The 17,795-nt window shown below is 49.6% G+C and overlaps 1 protein-coding gene across 1 annotated transcript in view; it reads left to right on the forward strand.

Moving 5' to 3' along the window:
• Window positions 1–2,359: 2,359 nt before the first annotated feature.
• SERINC1 (serine incorporator 1) overlaps window positions 2,360–17,795 on the forward strand; it is a 30,362-nt gene continuing 14,926 nt past the window's right edge. Inside the window, exons 1-5 of the mRNA XM_038768078.1 lie at window positions 2,360–2,488; window positions 10,590–10,751; window positions 12,876–13,069; window positions 15,059–15,138; window positions 15,447–15,584. Of these exons, the coding sequence (XP_038624006.1) occupies window positions 2,450–2,488; window positions 10,590–10,751; window positions 12,876–13,069; window positions 15,059–15,138; window positions 15,447–15,584 (613 nt within the window). The 5' untranslated portion in view covers window positions 2,360–2,449. The remainder of the gene's footprint in view (window positions 2,489–10,589; window positions 10,752–12,875; window positions 13,070–15,058; window positions 15,139–15,446; window positions 15,585–17,795) is intronic.

Raw genomic sequence — 17,795 nt, forward strand, 5'->3', positions numbered from 1 at the left:
CCCTTTTAGACTGTGAGCCCACTGTTGGGTAGGGACTGTCTCTATGTGATGCCAATTTGTACTTCCCAAGCGCTTAGTACAGTGCTCTGCACATAGTAAGCGCTCAATAAATACGATTGATTGATTATTATTAACTAGTGCATTGTTGCTATTTATTGAGCGCTCGGCCCTGTGGGAGACGCCTCTCCCCCAGGCCCCTCCCCCTCCCCTGACCACGCCCCCCGGGTCCCGCCCCAACCAATCCCGCTCCCTTCCTGGCCCCGCCCCCGTGCTCCCTGAGCCAATCACGTTCCCACTCTGGGCCCCGCCCCCTCCATTAGCCCCGCCCCCGCCCTCCCTGAGCCAATCGCGCCCCTTCTCCTGGCACCGCCCCCGTCCCCCCTGAGCCAATCACGCTCCCTAATCGCCGACCTCCAGGCCCCACCCCCCGGCCGCCCCAGCCAATCCCATCCCCCTCCTGGCCCCGCCCCCGTCCTTCCTGAGCCAATCACGCTCCCCCATCGCCCACCTCCAGGCCCCGCCCCCCCGGCCGCCCCCAGCCAATCCCGCCCCCCTCCTGGCCACGCCCCCGTCCTCCCTGAGCCAATCGCGCTCCCTCTCATTCATTCATTCAATCACATTTATTGAGCGCTCACTGTGTGCGGAGCACCGTACTAAGCGCTTGGGAAGTACAAGTCGGCAACATATAGCGACGGTCCCTACCCAACAGTGGGCTCACAGTCTAGAAGGGGGAGAGCCGGGCCCCGCCCCCGTCCCCCCTGAGCCAATCGCGCTCCCTCTCCGGGCCACGCCTCCTCTCTGGGCCACGCCCCCGTCTTCTCTGAGCCAATCATCATCATCATCATCATCAATCGTATTTATTGAGCGCTTACTATGTGCAGAGCAGTGTACTAAGCGCTTGGGAAGTACAAATTGGCAACATATAGAGACAGTCCCTACCCAACAGTGGGCTCGCAGTCTAAAAGGGGGAGACAGAGAACAAAACCAAACATACCAACAAAATAAAATGAATAGAATAGATATGTACAAATAAAATAAATAAATAGAGTAAAAAATATGTACAAACATATATACAGATGCTGTGGGGAAGGGAAGGAGGTAAGATGGGGGGATGGAGAGGGGGACGAGGGGGAGAGGAAGGAAGGGGCTCAGTCTGGGAAGGCCTCCTGGAGGAGGTGAGCTCTCAGCAGGGCCTTGAATCACTCAGCCAATCACTCAGAGAAGGGCTGGGCTCCTCTGACTAAGGGCCGGGGTCCCCTGGGGAAGGGCTAGTAAGCCCAGTGTCATTTAGGCAGGGAATGGTGGGGGGAAGAATCAATATCCCTCTTACTTATGGAAAGTGGGATAGTAATAATCATCATCATCATGGTATTGTCATTCATTCATTTCTATCACTCCCCCTCTAGGCTCTCAGCTTGCTGTGCGCATTTTACTTAGTTTATTTATTTTACTTGTACATATCTATTCTATTTATTTTATTTTGTTAGTATGTTTGGTTTTGTTCTCTGTCCCCCCCTTTTAGACCGTGAGCCCACTGTTGAGTAGGGACCGTCTCTATATGTTGCTAATTTGTACTTCCCAAGCGCTTAGTCCAGTGCTCTGCACACAGTAAGCGCTCAATAAATACGATTGATGATGATGATTTTACTTGTCCATATCTATTCTATTTCTTTTATTTTGTTAGTATGTGTGGTTTTGTTCTCTGTCTCCCCCTTTTAGACTGTGAGCCCGCTGTTGGGTAGGGACCGTCTCTAGATGTTGCCGACTTGGACTTCCCAAGCGCTTAGTACAGTGCTCTGCACACAGTAAGCGCTCAATAAATACGATTGATGATGATGATTTTACTTGCACATATTTATTCTATTTATTTTTTTCTGTTAATATGTTTTGTTTTGTTCTCTGTCTCCCCCTTTTAGACTGTGAGCCCGCTGTTGGGTAGGGACCGTCTCTAGATGTTGCCGACTTGGACTTCCGAAGCGCTTAGTACAGTGCTCTGCACACAGGAAGCGCTCAATGAATACGATTGATTGATTGATTGATTGATTGAATCCCGCTCCCCCACCCGCCCACCTCCAGGCCCCGCCCCCGGCCGCCCCCAGCCAATCCAGCCCCACCGGCCCCGCCCCCGTCTTCCCTGAGCCAATCACGCTCCCTCTCCGGGCCCCGCCCCATCCTCTGAGCCAATCACGTTCCCCCACCCGCCCACCTCCATGCCCCGCCCCCCGGCCGCCCCCAGCCAATCCAGCCCCCCGTCCCCGCCCCCATCCTCTCTGAGCCAATCTCGTTCCCCCTCCCGCCCACCGCCCGGCCCCGCCCTCGCAGGAAGTGACGTCAGGGCCGTAGGCGGGGCCGGGCTAGAGGGAGCCGGAAGCGGCTCGGTAGACGGTCAACAAGCCGCGGGGGAGGACGCCGTCTCCATCTTGACAGTGCCTGCTGCCGCCGCCCGAAGATGGGGGGAGTCCTGGGGCTGTGCTCCGTGGCGAGCTGGGTATGATTCTTATTATTATCATCATTATTATTTTTATCCACCTCCCTCTCCTCCTCCTCCCCGCCTCCCCTCTCGGGGAAGCCCTGCCCCGCCCCTCCCCGGGCTCGGGGATGGGTGGGGGCGGGGTTGGTGGCCGCCCGGTGCCCGGCCCCTGGGGAGTACGCATGCGCGCGCGGGCCTGCGCCCTCTGCTGGGCGCGGGTGCGCAGTGAGTCGAGCCGTACGCCCGCTCTGCTTGGCGCGCGTGCGCAGCGACTCGAGCCGTGCTCGGGCGTGCCCTCTGTGCTGGGCGCGCGTGCGCAGTGAGTCGAGCCATAGGCGGGTGTGCGGTCTCTGCTGGGCGCGCGTGCGCGGTGACTCGAGCCGTGCTCGGGCGTGCTCTCTGTGCTGGGCGCGCGTGCGCAGTGAGTCGAGCCATGGGGGGGTGTGCGGTCTCTGCTTTGGCGCGCGTGCGCAGTGAGTCGAGCCGCGCGCGGGCGTGCCTGCTCTGCTTGGCGCGCGTGCGCCTTGGGTGGGGGTGGGGGGTTGGGTTCGCGCGTGCGCATTGGGTCGCTGATGTTTCTTCTCCCTCCCCCGCTGCCTTCGTCGCCTGGCAACGGGGGATGGGCCCAGAATCATTCATTCATTCATTCGCATTTACTCTGAATTACTCTATTTATTTATTTTCCTTGTACATATCTATTCTATTTATTTTATTTTGTTAGTATGTTTGGTTTTGTTCTCTGTCTCCCCCCTTCTAGACTGTGAGCCCACTGTTGGGTAGGGACCGTCTCTGTATGTTGCCAACTTGGACTTCCCAAGCGCTTAGTACAGTGCTCTGCACACAGTAAGCGCTCAGTAAATACGGTTGATTAATTGATTGATTGAAGTAGAAGTCGGCAACATTATAGAGACGGTCCCTACCCAACAACGGGTTCACAGTCTAGAAGGGGGAGACGGACAACGAAACAAAGCATGGGGACAGGTGTCAGTACCATCAGAATAAATAGAATTATAGCTATATACCCATCATTAAGAAAATAGAGTAAATATGAACAAATAAAAAAAGTAGTAATAAATATGTGCAAATATATACAAGTGTATATGTTGTATACAGTGTACATAATCATTCATTCAGTCGTGTTTATTGAGCGCTTACTGTGTGTAGAGCACTGTACTAAGCGCTTTGGAAGTACAAGTTGGCAACATATAGAGACGGTCCCGACCCAACAGTGGGCTCTCAGTCTAGAAGGGGGAGACAGAGAACAAAACAAAGCATATTAACAGAATAAAATAAATAGAATAAATATGTACAAGTAAAATACATAAATAAATAGAGTAATAAATGCGTACAAACATATATGCATATATACAGGTGCTGTGGGGAGGGGAAGGAGGTAAGACGGGGGGGATAGAGAGGGGACGAAGGGGGGCTCAGTGCTGGAAGGCCTCCTGGAGGAGGTGAGCTCTCAGTAGGGCCTTGAAGGGAGGAAGAGAGTAATATATTGTATACAATATATACAAGAGAAGCAGCGTGGCTAAGTGGAAAAAGCCTGGGCTTTGGAGTCAGAGGTCAGGGGTTCAAACCCCCGCTCCGCCAACTGTCAGCTGTGTGACTTTGGGCGAGTCGCTTCACTTCTCTGGGCCTCAGTTCTCTCATCTGTAAAATGGGGATTAAGACTTTGAGCCCCCCATGGGACAACCTGATCACCTTGTAACCTCCCAAGCGCTTAGAACAGTGCTTTGCACATAGTAAGCACTTAATAAATGCCTTTAAAAAAAGTGCTGTGGGGAGGGGAAGGGAGTGGGGGTGCGATGGGAAGAGGAGGAGGAGAGGAAAAAGGGGGTTCAGTTAGGGAAGGCGTCCTGGAGGAGGTGAGCACTCAGTAGGGCTTTGAAGGAAGAGAGCTAGATTCTCTAGTTCAAACAGTTAACCTCTGGATTCACTAAATGTTATCCTGTTAGATTTTGAAAGTGTTAAAACAAAGTTATGCATTTTAGCATGAACAAAATATCCCTCCCCCACTGCGTTCCTCGTCTGGCAACGTGGGATGGTCCCAGAATCATTCATTCAGTCATTTATTGAGCGCTTACTGTGTGCAGAGCACCGGACTAAGCGCTTGGGAAGTGCAAGTTGGTAACAGATAGAGACGGTCCCTACCCAACAACGAGCTCCCGGTCTAGAAGGGGGAGACGGACAACAAAACAAAACACGGAGACTGTTATCGACAAGTGGGGGGAAAAGAAGTTAACCGGTGTAAATCGGCCGCAGGGTTCGAGAACCCAAGGTGGTGACGCGGATAGGAAAAATGACGCAGAGCCAATCAATCAATCAATCAATCGTATTTATTGAGCACTTACTGTGTACAGAGCACTGTACTAAGCGCTTGGGAAGTACAACTTGGCAACATATAGAGACGGTCCCTACCCAACAGTGGGCTCACAGTCTAAAAGGGGGAGACAGAGAACAAAACCAAACATACTAACAAAATAAAATAAATGGAATAGATATGTACAAATAGAGTAGTAAATATGTACAAACATATATACAGCCATGAGTTCAGATAGAGCAGTAGAGGTAGGGAATCAATCAATCAATCGTATTTCTTGAGCGCTTACTGTGTGCAGAGCACTGTACTAAGCGCGTGGGAAGTACAAGTTGGCAACATATAGAGACGGTCCCTACCTAACAGTGGGCTCACAGTCTAAAAGGGGGAGACATAACAAAACCAAACATACTAATAAAATAAATAGAATAGATGTGTACAAATAGAGTAATAGATATGTACAAACATATATACAGCCGTGAGTTCAGATAGAGCAGTAGAGGTAGGAAATAAATCAATTAATCGTTTTGAGCGCTTACTGTGTGCAAAGCGCTTGGGAAGGACAACCGCTCGCCCGTCCACCTCCCGAGAGGTCCGAGGGACCAACAGCCTCGATCCCAGCCGCTTCTTCCCTTTTATTTGGTTCTCCATCCGAATCCCTTGCGCACGAAACTTTGGCACCCTGTTACGAGGAGATATTATCAGGAGCCACGGCCCCCACGCAGGATGGGGTCGTCTCAGACAGGGGCGTAGCCGCTTTGATCAGGGTCAGCCCTCCCTGATGACAGGATCTTCGGCGAGGCCGGCGCCTTAGGCCTCACACATCCCCTTGTCGAGCCCTGCGCACAATGGAGTCGGTTATGCCAACTTGTTCTTCCCAAGCGCTTAGTACAGTGCTCTGCACACAGTAAGCGCTCAATAAATACGACTGATCGATTATGCTGAGCCCTTAGGGAAAATGCGGTCAGTGCCGCCTCTGCAAACTGGATGCAGTGTGCGGCTAGGGTGGACAACAAGGCAGGTGTCAAGATTGTCAGAACAAATAGAATTATAGCTATACGCACCGCATTAACAAAAATAGAATAGTAAATATGTACAAGTAAAATAGGGGAATAAGCAGCGTGGTGTGGAGGCGTGGCTGAGGGGAAAGAGCCCGGGCTTGGGAGCCAGAGGTCCTGGGTTCAAATCCCAGCTCCGCCACTTGCCAGCTGTGGGACTTTGGGCAAGTCACTTCACTTCTCACTTCCCTCCCTCTGCCCATCCGCCAAGCTAGCTCTCTTCCTCCCTTCAAGGCCCTACTGAGAGCTCACCTCCTCCAGGAGGCCTTCCCAGACTGAGCCCCTTCCTTCCTCTCCCCCTCGTCCCCCTCTTCATCCCCACATCTTACCTCCTTCCCTTCCCCACAGCACCTGTATATATGTATATATGTTTGTACATATTTATTATTCTATTTATTTATTTTACTTGTACATATCTATTCTATTTATTTTATTTTGTTAGTATGTTTGGTTTTGTTCTCTGTCTCCCCCTTCTAGACTGTGAGCCCACTGTTGGGCAGGGACCGTCTCTATATGTCGCCAGCTTGTACTTCCCAAGTGCTTAGTACAGTGCTCTGCACACAGTAAGCGCTCAATAAATATGATTGATTGATTCTCTGAGCCTCAGTGACCTCATCTGTCAAATGGGGATTAAGACTGTGAGCCCCCTTGTACACAATAATTGTTCCCTCATTTGTTAAGGGAGTCATAATGAGGTGGCTCACCTGAAAGTTTGCAAAAGGAAGAATCATATATACAAAGAGTACTATAACTACGAAGTCAGTGGTGTTCTTAGGCATCTGATCAATAGTCACACTATTTTATCTGAACTAGCTCCTTGAGGACAGGAAACTGGGCTACTAATTTTAGTACTGTTTCCATCATATAATATAATAGGCAGTCAGTAAGTGCTAGTGATTGGTTGAACTGTATTTGTTAAGCATTCACTATATGCCAGGCACTGTACTAAGCGCTGGGGTGGATACAGATGAAGATGATGATAATGGTGGCATTTGTTAAGCGCTTATTATGTGCAGAGCACTGTTCTAAGCGCTGGGGCGGGGATACAAGGTGATCAAGTTGCCCCATGTGGGGCTCACAATCTTAATCCCCATTTTACAGATGAGGTAACTGAGGTTCAGAGAAGTTAAGTGACTTGCCCAAGGTCACACAGCAGTCATGTGGTGGAGCCGGGATAAGCCGGATTAGACACAGTCCCTGTCTCCCGTGGGACTCCCAGGCTCAATCCCCACTTGACAGGGGAGGGAATGAGAATAATGATGATGGTATTCCTTAAGCCTTCCCAGACTGAGCCCCCTCCTTCCTCTCCCCCTCCCCGCAGCACCTGTATATATGTATATATGTTTGTACGGATTTATTGCTCTATTTATTTACTTATTTTATTTGTCCATATTTATTCTATTCATTTTATTTTGTTAATATGTTCTGTTTTTGTTGTCTCTCTCCCCCTTCTAGACTGTGAGCCCGCCGTTGGGTAGGGACCGTCACTATATGTTGCTGACTTGGACTTCCTAAGCGCTTAGTACAGTGCTTTGCACACAGTGAGCACTCAATACGATTGAATGAATGAAAGTGGGGCTCAGAGTCTCAGTCCCCATTTTATATAGGAGAGAACTGAGGCCCAGAGAATAATAATAATAATAATGATGGTATTAAGCGCTTACTATGTGCAAAGCACTGTTCTAAGCGCTGGGGAGGTTGCAAGGTCATCAGGTTGTCCCATGGAGGGGCTCACAGTTTTAATCCCCATTTTCCAGATGAGGTAACCGAGGCCCAGAGAAGTGAAGTGACTTGCCCAAAGTCACACAGCTGACAGTTGGGGGAGCCGGGATTTGAACCCATGACCCCTGACTCCAAAGCCCGGGCTCAAGTGAGGTGACTCTCCCAAGGTCACACAGCTGACAAGTGGCAGAGTCGGGATTAGAACCCACGACCTTCCGACTCCCAGTACAGTACAAAGAGGGCTCGGCAACCATGGGAGAGGGCCCTGATGCATGCAGAGATGCCAGCTCGTACTTCCCAAGCGCTTAGTACAGTGCTCTGCGCACAGTAAGCGCTCGGTAAATACGACTAAGTGAATGTACACAGAATCATCTTTTAAAAAAAGTCCTCCGGGCAGCAGAGAAGCAGCCTGGCTTGGTGGCAGAGGTCGTGGGTTCTAATCCTGCCCCTGCCACTTCTCTGCCGTGTGCCTTCGGGCAAGTCACTAACTTCTCTGTGCCTCTGTTCCCTCATCTGTAAAATGAGGATTATGACCGTGAGCCCCACAGGGGACAACCTGATGACCCTGTAACTTCTCTGTGCCTCAGTTCCCTCATCTGTAAAATGGGGATTATGACCGTGAGCCCCACAGGGGACAACCTGATGACCCTGTAACTTCTCTGTGCCTCAGTTCCCTCATCTGTAAAATGGGGATTATGACCGTGAGCCCCACAGGGGACAACCTGATGATCTTGTAACTTCTCTGTGCCTCAGTTCCCTCATCTGTAAAATGGGGATTATGACTGTGAGCCCCACAGGGGACAACCTGATGACCCTGTAACCTCTCTGTGCCTCAGTTCCCTCATCTGTAAAATGGGGATTAAGATTGTGAGCACCACAGGGGACAACCTAATCACCTTGTATCCTCCCCAGTGCTTAGAACAGTGCTTGGCAAATAGTAAGTACTTAAAAAATACCTTCTTTCTTCCTTCTTCTTTCTTCTTTCTTCTTCTTTTTCTTCTTCTTTTCTTCTTCTTTCTTCTTCCTTCTTCCTCCTTCTTTCTTCTTCCTTCTTCTTTCTTCTTTTTCTTCTTTCTTCTTTTTCTTCTTTCTTCTTTCTTCTTCCTTCTTCCTTCTTCCCCCCCACCCCCACCCCCCAGACTTGTGAGTTAGAGGCCCTGGGTTTTAATCCCTACTCGGCTGCTTCCCTGCCATGCGACCTCGGTCGAGTCATTTTGTTTCTGTGGGCCTCAGTTTCCTCATCTGCAAGATGGGGATTCAGTACCTGTTCTCCCTCCTACTTCGCCTGTGAGCACCCTGTGGGACCTGATGAACCTTTATCTATCTCAGTGCTTAGAACAGTGCTTGGGACATAGCAAGTGCTTAAGAAGCAGCATAGTGTAGTGGATAGAACCCGGGCCTGGGCATTAGCAGGTCATGGGTTCTAATTCTGGCTCTGCCACTTGTCTGCTGTGTGACCTTGGGCTAGTCACTTCACTTTCCTGGGCTTCAGTTCCCTCATCTGTAAAACGGGGATCCAGACTGTGAGCCCAGTGTGGGACAGGACCCTGTCCAACCTGATTTGCTTGTATCCACCCCAGTGCTTAGTACAGTGCCTGGCACATAGTGCTTAACAAATACCATAGTAATTACTATTATTAAAAAGCACCATTAATAATAATAATGTTGGTATGTGTTAAGCGCTTACTATGTGCAAAGCACTGTTATAATAATAATAGTAATAATAATAATGATGGTATTTGTTATGCCAAGCACTGTTCTAAGCGCTGGGGAGGATGCAAGGTGATGAGGTTGTCCCACGGGGGGCTCACATTCTTAATCCCCCTTTTACGGATGAGGGAACTGAGGCCCAGAGAAGTGAAGGGACTTGCCCAAAGTCACCCAGCTGACAAGCGGCGGAGCCGGGATTTGAACCCATGACCTCTGACTCCCAAGCCCGCGCTCTTTCCACTGAGCCACGCTGCTTCTGTCATTCCCGGGAACAGACCTACTCTTGACGTCCCCGGTTTTGAAGTGATCTGTGAAGCTGAAGGGGCCTGTGAACACTGGAAACTTGAGGCGACGTCCACTGTCGTCAGTGAAGGTGTAATGTTTTACTGCTTGGTGAGGAACAGGTCATTTGTCACCAGAAGTAGAAAAGAACAGAATCCCGGGATCGCAACCTTGGGTTGTATTCCGTCCATCCTCTGGCCGGGAGGTTACATCTAATTGGGAAGTTTCGCTTTGTAGCCGCTTCGGTGAACCTTTCGCTCCCAAGTGATGAGCCAATCAATCAATCGTATTTATTGAGCGCTTACTATGTGCAGAGCACTGTACTGAGTGCTTGGGAAGTACAAATTGGCAAATTCTGCCAAGAATTTGAGCCAAGATCGCTGACGATCCCTTAGGGAGCCAACGAAAATGGGAAAAGTCCCCAACCCCCCTCCCTCATCAAACAGCGGCGAGCGAGCCACAGTCATTCATTCATTCATTCATTCATTCATTCATTCAATCGTATTTATTGAGCGCTTGCTGTGTGCACAGCACGGTACTAAGCGCTTGGGAAGCACAAGTCGGCAACATATAGAGACGGTCCCTACCCGACGGCGGGCTCACAGTCTAGAAGGGGGAGACAGAGAACAAAACAAAACATGTTAACAGAATAAAATAGATAGAATAAATATGTGCAAGTAAAATAAATACGTAAATAGAGTAATAAATCCGTACAAGCATATATACATATATACAGGTGCTGTGGGGAAGGGAAGGAGGGATGGAGGCTTTTAGACTGTGAGCCCACTGTTGGGTAGGGACCGTCTCTATATGTTGCCAACTTGTACTTCCCAAGCGCTCAGTACAGTGCTCTGCACACAGTAAGCGCTCAATAAATACGATTGATTGATTGATGGATAGGGGGAGGAGGGGGAGAGGAACGCAACTGCCGTGGGGTTTCCCGAAGACGTGGAACTGCCGGTGGTGTTTTTACGTTGGCCCGTCCCTACTCTCTGAACGATTTGTTGTTGTTTTTTTTCCCCAGATACCATGCCTGTGTGGCAGTGCCCCGTGTCTTCTCTGCCGCTGCTGCCCCAGCGGAAACAACTCCACGATAACTCGGCTGATGTACGCTTTCTTCTTGCTTCTCGGGGTGAGCGTCGCCTGTGTGATGCTGCTCCCCGGAATGGAGCAGGAGCTGAAGAAGGTGAGGCTCCTCGCGCGGTAACGCGGCGGGGCGGCCGCCTTGGGAGGTCGGGACCAACCCGACGGCTGCCCGTCAGCTCTTCGTCCACACAGTCGTATTTATCGTGCGCGGAGCCCCGTACTAAGCGCTTGGGAGAGCACGGTATAACCGGACACGTTCCCTGCCCGCCACGGCTTTACAGTGTGTAATTCCCGTCCTATTCCGTGGGGTGCTTCTTGGGGCTGGGGATTCGGGAAGGAGGTGAGAGAATGTTTCCCAGAAACTCTAGGGGGATGGGGGAAAGCCTGAAATCCTTGGTGGAGAGATAGAAAAAATAAATGGTCAGCTTTTCAACTCAGCCGTATTTTGGTTTAGGTTAGATAATCATAGTCAGAAGGTCACGGGTTCATTCATTCATTCAGTCGTATTTATTGCGCGCTTACTGTGGGCGGAGCACTGTACTAAGCACTTGGGAAGTACAATCGGACAACATATAGAGACGGTCCCTACCCAACAATGGGCTGAGGCCAGCTCCGCCGCTTTTCTGCCTTGTGACCTTGGTTAAGTCACTTCACTTCTCTGGGCCTCACAGTTCTCTCATAATGATAATAATAATGGTATTTGTTACGCGCTTACTATGTGCCAAGCACTGTTCTAAGCTCTGGGGGGGATATAAGGAAATCAGGCTGTCCCGCGTGGGGCTCGCGGTCTTCATCCCCATCTTACAGATGAGAGAACTGAGGCACAGAGAAGTTAAGCGACTTGCCCAAAGTCACACGGCTGACAGGTGGCGGAGCCGGGATTGGAACCCATGACCTCTGACTCCCAAGCCCGGGCTCTTTCCACTGAGCCACGCAAATGGGGACGGGGACTGTGCCCAACCTGTTTATCTCCTATCCACCCCAGCGTTTAGTACAGTGCCTGGCACACAGTAAGCGCTTAACAAATACCGCAATTATTATTAGGTCGGTATTTCCGTTAGGTTTCACGGAAACGCGCACGTTACATGCCCCCTGCCCCGTTTCTGTTCCGAAGGGGTAGCGTGGGGAGGGGGGCTTCTGTTAATGGCTGCTTTTCTCCACCACTTAAATGGGAGAACTTCTCATTAGACTGTGGCTTAGACTGCCTGCGGATAATCAATGCGGTATTTGTTAAGCGCATACTAGGTGCCAAGCACCGTAGTAAGCGCCGAGGTAGAGTCAGTCGAGACTCCGTTCCTGTCCTACGCGGGGCTCACGGGCGAAGTAGGAAGTGAGAGCAGGTAGCGAACGTCCGGGTAACGGAGGAGGAAACTGAGGCCCGGAGAAGGTAAACGACTCACTCCGTCGTACAGCAGGTAAGCGGCAGAGCTGGGATTTGAACCCGAGTCCTCCGGCTCCCAGATCCAGGCGGTTTCTCCTAGGCCCCGCCGCTTCTCCGATCCTGCTTCCGTTTGCTGCTCTGGCTCTTCTACGCTCAGTGCCTGGGGAGGAATTGGGGGAGTCGGTAGCATCCCCCCGCCCCCCAAAGCACTTGTTTTAAATCATATCGAAATCTCCAGATGCTCGGTTAATGCTTTGAAAGAGCAGCTCCCTTAAGTCGGCAGGAGACCAACTCAACAGTCTAGCAAAGACTTCCCCCCTTGTGAGATGGGGTTTGAAATGCAGGAAACTTAAAAAAAAAAACCCAACAACCCCATGGTGATTTCTTCCCGTGCTCTAGTGCTATGAATTATAGCCTGAAGAGTTAAAGGATTTTCTCATTCGGTCAATCAGTGGACTGAGCGCTCTTCTCCTTTCTTCCGCAGTTAGTGGCGGATGTAGTTTGGGGGGTGTCAGTAAGGAAAACTTTCTAATAACCAGCCTTTTCCGTTAAGTCTTCCGAACCGGAGGCTGTGGTTGTGTTTCACGCTCCCAGAAGAACTGCATCTGTCTGAAATAATGACCGACTCAAGAAAAGTTCACCATTCTAAGGGGAGGGAGAGCATCCGTGTCTGGATTTATTATGATTTTTAAAAATCATCACTTGCTGAATAGAGTAGCGCCTTTCCCCTATCTATTGAACGCTGCCTTGGGTTACCTTGGCGACCCAGATTTACAGCGAAACTCCCGTTAACGCCCGGCGGGGAGTTTTATCCAGCTCTGCGTTTTTGTCCCGTGATCCCAGATTCCCGGTTTCTGCGACGGTGGGACGGGGACTTCCCTTCCGGGAATCCACGGGCACGTGAACTGCAACGTCCTGGTGGGATACAAGGCAGTGTACCGGGTCTGCTTCGGCATGGCCATGTTCTTCCTCCTCTTCTCCCTGTTGATGATCAAAGTCAAGAGCAGCAGCGACCCTCGAGCTTCAGTGCACAATGGGTAAGAGAGCGCTTTAAAAAAAAACGCGTACGGTCTCTGGGTAGAAGTCGCCTAAATTCAATGGTCCGAACATTCTCTTTTTCTCCGTAAAAGGCCTCCTTAAATACCAATTCATTGCATTTTTCTCAGTAAAAACGTTCCTTCAATACCGATGCCAGCTGTGTTTGTAGAAAGAGATGCGTATTACTGTAAGGCCTTTCCCTTTGAGGTGTCGATTCAGTCAACGAAATTTCAAATAGTACCTGCGGACAATCCCTCTGCCCGAACCAGTAGTTGAAGGGGGTGCTTCAGTAATGATAATAATAATAATAGTAGTAATAATAATAACAATAATAATGGCATTTGTTAAGCACTTACTATGTTCAAGGCACTGTTCTAAGCAGTGAGAGTGCTGCTGTCTGGAAGTGTAACTGTAACTACCCTAATGTGTAGTTGGGGTGAAAAACCCAATATTGAGCCCTGTTTTTGTGGGTGTCCATGTATAAATAACATTTTTGCTGCGCATGTTCTAGTTCAGGAAGCGAATTGGCTCCCTCGTGGCCATCCACTGCGACCCTCAGAGGCTCCTAAGCCCGAAGATGGTGAAATGGTCCCCAGAATAAGTTCCTTGGGGATCACCTCCCCTCCCTGCCTTGGTGTACTTCATTCGTTCATTCAATCATATTTATTGAGCGCTTACTGTGTGCAGAGCACTGTACTAAGCGCTTGCCCCCGGCTTCCCACCCCAAGAAGCCACTGAGCCCACGCCACTTCACAAGTCAGAGAACAAAAAGGGTGATGAGAAATGCTTCTAGATTTTCAATTCGATCCAAAAATAGTCTTTATCGAGTGCAGGCTGCAGGCCGCTGTCATGGATTTCAGGTAAATCCCTTCGAGCATTAAAGTGGGACTTGGCGTGTTTCCTTACGGTGTTTTCAGAGTAGTTTGAGAAATAGTTTTTTTTTCCCTCTTCTTAATATCTTAATCCCCTAAACTGTCCTTCACTCCTCCAACCGTTTAAGATGGCTTGTTATTTTTGTAGCGCTCTTTCCTATTTATTAAGCACTTACTATGTGCCAAGCGCTGTTGTAAGCTCTGGGGCAGATATGTGGCAATCAAGTTGTCCCACGTGGGGCTCACAGTCTTAATCCCCATTTTACAGATCAATCAATCAATCAATCGTATTTATTGAGCACTTACTGTGTGCACAGCACTGTACTAAGCGCTTGGGAAGTACAAGTTGGCAACATCTAGAGGCGGTCCCTACCCAACAGTGGGCTCACAGTCTAGAAGGGGGAGACAGAGAACAAAACATATTAACAAAATAAAATAAATAAAATAGATATGTATAAGTAAAATAGAGTAATAAATACGTACAACCATACGTTTGTACATACAAAAATCCTGTTACTACTACTTTAACGTCAAGAAAAAAATTGGGGGAACAGCATGATTTTGCGTATCTTGCTTTACCAGACGAAGCAGCACGGCATGGTAGATAGAGCACGGGTCTCAGAGTCAGGAGGTCATGGGTTCTAATCCCGGCTCCGCTTGGCTGCTGCGTGACCTTGGGCAAGTCACCTCACTTCTGGGCCTCAGTTCCCTCAACCCATTTTTGATCTTCTTGGCAAGAAACTTGAAACAAGGGATGTATCTGCTTGCAAACAGGGAAAAACAGATGAGTTAACGGAGGCACAGAGAAGTTAAGTGGCTTGCCTGAGGTCACACGGACAACTGGCGGAGCCGGGATTAGAACCCAGGTCCTCTGACTCGCTAGCCCGTGCCCTTTCCGCTTCTCATAGCCTTTCCTTCTCGGTTGCCAGAAAACACCGTCAGCAGTTTGCAGACAAAAAATGTTCATAAACTGTAAATTTCAACTCCTCAGCAATGCAGTTACGCCGATGATCGATCTTTTGAACGGCCCTTAATCCTTTTTACATTAGCACGGACCTGAAGGAGAGCGTTGGAAAGGGACTTTTCCTTTTGCTAACGTCTGTGCTTCCATTCTAGATTCTGGTTCTTCAAGTTCGTTGCCGCAGTGGCCATTAGCGTCGGAGCCTTCTTCATCCCCGAGGGACCCTTCACTACCGGTAAGGAGGCCGAATGACGTCTTGGGGTGTCCTCTCACGGGGCCGGGGCGGTAATCTCTTCCCGCGGCCAAACCGAGACGCAGTGCTTGGAACCAACGGGATCCGTTTTCATCATCAATCGTATTTATTGAGCGCTTACGATGTGCGGAGCACTGTACTAAGCGCTTGGGAAGTACAAATTGGCAACATATAGAGACAGTCCCTACCCAACGCAGAGGTTTCACTGACGGCAGTAGGTGCGAGGGGATGATTTTTTTTTTTTGCCCCCTCTTCGGGGTGTTAAACGGCTCTCTCCTTTTCTCCTCCAGTGTGGTTTTACGTCGGTATGGCCGGGGCATTCTGCTTCATCCTTATCCAGCTGGTCTTGCTGATTGATTTTGCTCACTCTTGGAATGAGTCGTGGGTGGAGAAGATGGAAGAGGGAAACTCAAGATGTTGGTATGCAGGTACGGGGGACCCGAACCGATCGCTTCTCAAAGGGCCGGGGCGAAAGCTTCCTGAATTTCAACCGAGATAATAATAATAATTAAGGTATTTGTTAAGCACTTACTACATGCCCAGCACTGTTCTGTGCGCTGGGGGGGGGATACAAGGTTGTTCCATGTGGGGCTCCTAGTCTTCATCCCCATTTTACAGATGGGGGAACTGAGGCACAGAGAAGGGAAGTGACTTGCCCAAAGTCACACAGCTGACAGGTTGCAGAGCCGGGATTCGAACCCACGGCCTCTGACTCCCAAACCCGGGCTCTCCCCACTGAGCCTTCTAGACTGTGAGCCCACTGGTAGGTAGGGACCATCCCTATATGTTGCCAACCTGTACTTCCCAAGCGCTTAGCACAGTGCTGTGCGCACAGTAAGCGCTCAATAAATACGATTGAACGAATGAATGAGCCATGCCGCTTCAATCAGTCAATCAATCAATCGTATTTATTGAGCGCTTACTGTGGGCAGAGCACTGTACTAAGCGCTTGGGAAGTACAAGTTGGTAACATATGGAGACGGTCCCTACCCAACAGTGGGCTCACAGTCTAGAAGGGGGAGACAGAGAACAAAACAAAACATATTAACAAAATAAAATAAATAGAATAGATATGGACAAGTAAAATAAATAGTATAATAAATAAATATATATATATATACACACACGTGCTGTGGGGAGGGGAAGGAGGTAAGGTGGGGACACATAAGGACACAATAATAATAACAATAATAAATGATGATAATTGTGATATTTGTTAATACTATGTGCCAAGCACTACACTAAGCACTGGCGTAAATGCAATAGTCAGATCAGGTACAGTCCCTGGCCTCCTCGGGGCTTACAGTAGAGGAAAGTGTGAGAGCGGGCTTCGAATATGTGCCCCAGCGTAGGCACGCCAGCCGGCTGTATTAAACTTTTAGTTGTGAGGCGCATTTATCGTTTTGCAAAACTTTTCATTTGGCCACGTGATAGAATCGGGATTTGAAGGGGAAGGAGTCTGGTGCCAGTTCGGATGGTGTTTGGCTAGGTAAACTGATGCCTGTGTGTACGTGGGTGCACGCCCGCACGCACTTGTCTAAAATGATTGAGAAAAACGCTCATCGGTGTAGAAAACCGAAGAGTTATTGAAGCGCATTTTTTCATTGCCGAGTGGTAAAGTCAGTCGTTTATTGAGCGCTTCCTGCTGTACTGAGCACTCGGGAAAGTACAATACAACAGGGTTGGTAGACACATTCCCTGCCCGCAGCGAGCTAAAGTCAGTCAGTGGTATTTATTAATAACTGTAGTGGTCGTTAAGCACTTCCTATGCGTCAGGCATTCGTTCAGTCATATTTGTCGTACTTATTTATTCATTCAATGGTATTTATTGAGCGCTTACTGTGTGCAGAGCACAGAGAAGCAGCGTGGCTCAGTGGAAAGAGCCCGGGCTTTGGAGTCGGAGGTCATGGGTTCAAATCCCGGCTCCGCCAATTGTCAGCTGGGTGACTTTGGGCAAGTCACTTAACTGCTCTGTGCCTCAGTTCCCTCATCTGTAAAATGGGGGTTAAGACTGTGGGCCCCCTGTGGGACAACCTGATGGCTTTGTAACCTCCCCAGCGCTTAGAACAGTGCTTTGCACACAGTAAGCGCTTAATAAATGTCATTATTATTATTATTATTATTATTATTATAAGCCCTGGCGAAGGTACACGGTAATCGCGTCAGACCTGGTCCCTGTGTCACACGGGGCTCACAGTCTGAGTAGGAAGGACCTCAGGTGTGGGATGATCTCCAGCGCTTTGCACAGAGTAGAGAAGCAGCGGGGCTCAGTGGAAAGAGCCCGGGCTTTGGAGTCAGAGGTCATGGGTTCAAATCCCGGCTCCGCCAATTGTCAGCCGTGTGACTTTGGGCAAGTCGCTTCACTTCTCTGTGCCTCAGTTCCCCCATCTGTAAAATGGGGATTAAGACTGTGGGCCCGCCGTGGGACAACCTCTTCACCTTGTAACCTCCCCAGAGCTTAGAACGGTGCTTGGCTCATATTAAGTGCTTAATAAATGCCATTAATATAATATAATTATAAGCGCTTAACAAATGCCACCGTGATTATTATTATTCTGACAGAAGAGGGAACCGAGGCCCAGAGAAGTACCTTGTCCAAGGTACACCCACACGCCCACCCTGTTTCTCCAATTTTTGAC

The sequence above is a fragment of the Tachyglossus aculeatus genome, chromosome 2, assembly GCF_015852505.1.
Source record: "Tachyglossus aculeatus isolate mTacAcu1 chromosome 2, mTacAcu1.pri, whole genome shotgun sequence".
NCBI lineage: Eukaryota > Metazoa > Chordata > Mammalia > Monotremata > Tachyglossidae > Tachyglossus > Tachyglossus aculeatus.